The sequence below is a fragment of the Notolepis coatsorum genome, assembly GCF_963971535.1.
Source record: "Notolepis coatsorum genome assembly, chromosome: 2".
In the NCBI taxonomy this organism is placed as follows: domain Eukaryota; kingdom Metazoa; phylum Chordata; class Actinopteri; order Aulopiformes; family Paralepididae; genus Notolepis; species Notolepis coatsorum.
Window position 1 is genome coordinate 54507120 of NC_140166.1, and position 3844 is coordinate 54510963.

Below are 3844 nucleotides of genomic sequence, written 5' to 3' on the forward strand. Positions count from 1 at the left end.
CAGCAATGTGTTCAGCTGTGGTTGAACCACATCTAGCCAAGACTTGTAATTGAATGTCTTGTGGACACGACAAAAAAAAAGCGGAATGGAAAGGTCCCAAAAGCCTGATTCCTCCCTTTATACGTCCCTTAAGCCTGAACCACTGCCTGCAAATCCTCACTCAATTTCCAATCTACCTCGTCCTAATATCATCCAATCCCAGAGTTAGATTAGGAAACTCACATTTATTCCATACACATTTAATAAAATCCTGATAACCCCCCCCCCCACACACACACACACACACACAGACACACACACACTGTTCACAACATAATTGTTCAAAACAAACTCCAGTATTGGAGTCTGATAAGATTAACTGAAAGTACATCTAACAATCATAAGATTCAACAAACAGTGACTCGAACACAATTCAGTTCATGCATTGACGTGCTGACGGAGAGGAATATGATATTGAGACATAGTGGGGTACGACTGGAATACACAATTTCTTTTGATGTGCCATGTGGAGTGAGGGGGAGTAATAGTAATTATGGCTTGAGTTGTGTGTGCGTGTGTGTGTGTGTGTGTGTGTGTGTGTGTGTGTGTGTGTGTGTGTGTGTGTGTGTGTGTGTGTGTGTGTGTGTGTGTGTGTGTGTGTGTGTGTGTGTGTGTGTGTGTGTGTGTGTGTGTGTGTGTGTGTGTGTGTGTGTGTGTGTGTGTGTGTGTGTGTGTGTGTGTGTGTGCGTGCACGCGTGTGTGTCCTAAGTTCAGAGCAGGGAGAGCTATGCTAGGTTCTTAGCTTGTCGTGTCTTGGTCTGGTTTATCCCAGGTCTTTGAGAGCTTGTAGAAGGCTTAACGGGCTGAATATTTCAGTTGATCCTGAATGATAGAGAGACACAAAAGATAATGTATTGTACACAGTGAGGAATTGTACAGGGTTAAATTCTTTGATGACATATTCCATCAATGAAAGCACTGTCTAGGCTGGCCCCACTTTATTAATTGACGGTCAACGTGGATTAGTAGATTATTATTGATTATCAATTACAATTATTTTCTGTTATAGTTCATAGTGAATGAGTTATTTCCTGGAATAGGACAAACATATCTCTGGCATCATAATTATATCAAGATTATGCTTTTGGTCATAAATAAATAAGCACAATATTTAAACAGGTCCTTGTGTGCATTAATTTGCAGAAAGACAACAACATACAGTAGCAAACACATTTACAGATATGTCAATTTGATAGATTTATTCAATGGACGAATCTCAAACCCGCCCTCTTTTCTTGATCCTCCAATCTCTACTGTTGTTTCCCTCAGTGAAGCAACAGTCGTGATTGGAGGATCAAGAAAAGAGGGCAGGCTTGAGATATGATTTTTAGTGAGGCTGAGTTAAAAACATTTAGTCAAGGCAAGTCTGACAGCAAAACATATTGGGTAATGATGGGGTTTGGGTTAGAGAAAAACACAGGTATTTCTTTGCTAGCTTTTTAGTGAGTTTTCCCTTACCTCCACATGGGGTATGTCTGGGAGGCGTGAATACTTTGGGCAGCCGAAGAGTGCTTCCGCGTTCGAGTTTTGCGCTCTGATTGGCCAGGTCATGTGACATGTGCGCCAATCGTGGGACAGCAAGTTCTGCGCCTATTTCCGGGTCTAACAGCCTGCAAACTACCTGGCGTTCTATCGCCATGCTCTAAGACAAACTCTAACCTTAACCAACTTCGAAAGAGTGCCTAAGCTTAACCGTCGGAATCAGGGCAGACGTTCTATCGCCATGCTCTAAGACAAACTCTAACCTTAACCAACTTCGAACGAGCGCCTAAGCTTAACCAGTGTAGAAACTTGCGGTCCCACGATTGGGCGTACATGTCACATGACCAGAAATGACCTGGCCAATCAGAGACGCAGAAACACTCTTCGGCTGCCCAAAGTATTCAGGCGTCTGGGAGTGTTGCATTTATTTATTTTAAATTTTATTTTGGATTTCATGGTGTTTTTTGTTTTGTTATTGATTTATTGTGATGTTTCTTCTTGACTTGTTTAAAGAAGACGTGTCTGGCCCATGGGGACATTAACGTGTGTTGATTTGATTTGATTTGATTTAGGTAAACATGGAGGGGGGTGTAGGAACCCAAACATCACAGAGATATAAAGAGACACAGCCAGAGAGAAAGAGGAGGGGGGGGGAGGAGGGGTGCATCACAGGGGACTGGTCCCAGAGGGGAGAGAGAGAGAGTAAAAGGTCAGACAGAAAGAGAAATGGATCCCACTGGAGCCCTCTCCTCACTTAATGATGATGATGATGATGATGACCTCATCATCATCATCATTTTGCAGAGTCTTAAAATCGTATTATAACCCATGCACAAAGTAGATAACGCATTACTGTAACGAGTCTCCTCTGCCTACTAGGTATTTTGCCTGGAGGCTGGCTGTACAGGTCAATATGTGCTGTAGCGTGGGTTGGTGTTGCATCTCTCAGAAGGTTTTGATCAAAACCAGTGAAAAAAATGTAAATGTTCCACAAACAAGCTAATCTCAAGCCCTGCACCCTTTTCTTGATCCTCCAATCACAACTGTTGCTTCCAGAGGGATTGTTTTCTTGATCCTCCAATCACAACTCTTGCTTCCCTCAGAAAGAGGGCGGGGTTTGAGATAGGTAACATTTAAGACTCCGTACAAGACGCAGCAAGAGCATTCTTTTACGGTTTGTAAACAACAATGTCTATGTACTATTGAAATAACCATAGCTTGCTCAATTTCCAGTCTTTCACAAAGGGACAGTGGACACTGGAGGTTGCAGGGGTCACGGGGTCGCCTGGTGTACTTACTTCAGAGTCTCATTCTGCCGGCGGGGGCTCCTCGGTCTCCTCAGGCGGGGCGTTGGGGTCCTGGAAGTCTGGGTGCTGGAACTCCTTCAGGTACTTGGTGGGGGTGAGGATGTGGGTGGAGCCTGTGGGGGGGGGGGCCTGCATGGTCAGTTCTCATTGGACCATATGGAAGAAATTAATCACAATAATAACACAAATGTTTTGTCCTTTTTCTGAGTGATGTGCAAAATGCACATATAGTCAAATAGTCGTTCACATTGAACCGCACGGATTCAAGTGCAATATCACACCGAGACTGTGTATTTCTGTACTTTTCAAATGATATTCCTTTCTCGTTTTGTGAAAAAATGTGTGTCGTACTACAATAATCACAATGTCATCATTTCACCACGATGTGGTCCCACTGGAAGACGTGCGCCGCCACCATCCCATAATATGCCATGTGGAAAGTTGCACTTTAGGCAGGAAGGAAAGGAGCATGTTGAAAAGATTAAGAAGACTACACACGTCGAAAAGGAGAGAAAAGAAGGATTTCCTGATGTTACAATAATATCGTATCGACCTCAATGAAATCTAACCTCGTATAGGATTGGAATCTGCTGAACTTTTTCTTCCTGCCTGAATCCTGATTATTATTATCTGTTCTTCCTGCCTGAATCATGATTGTTAATATCTGTTCTTCCTGCCTGAATCCTGATTATTATCTGTTCTTCCTGCCTGAATCCTGATTATTATCTGTTCTTTCTGTCTGAATCCTGATTATTATCTGTTCTTCCTGCCTGAATCCTGATTATTATTATCTGTTCTTCCTGTCTGAATCCTGATTATTATTATCTGTTCTTCCTGTCTGAATCCTGATTATTATTATCTGTTCTTCCTGCCTGAATCCTGATTATTATTATTACCTGTTCTTCCTGTCTGAATTTCTGATTATTATCTGTTCTTCCTGTCTGAATCCTGATTATTATCTGTTCTTCCTGTATGAATCCTGATTATTATTATCTGTTCTTCCTGCCTGAATCCTG

General features: G+C 42.4%; 1 protein-coding gene across 1 annotated transcript in view; it reads right to left on the minus strand.

Annotated features, from left to right (window-relative positions):
- Positions 1–743: 743 nt before the first annotated feature.
- Positions 744–3844, minus strand: part of stxbp1b (syntaxin binding protein 1b) — a gene marked incomplete at its 5' end in the record, with an annotated part of 98794 nt that continues 95693 nt past the window's right edge. Inside the window, 2 exons of the mRNA XM_084308150.1 lie at positions 744–861; positions 2820–2941. Of these exons, the coding sequence (XP_084164276.1) occupies positions 2829–2941 (113 nt within the window). The 3' untranslated portion in view covers positions 744–861; positions 2820–2828. The remainder of the gene's footprint in view (positions 862–2819; positions 2942–3844) is intronic.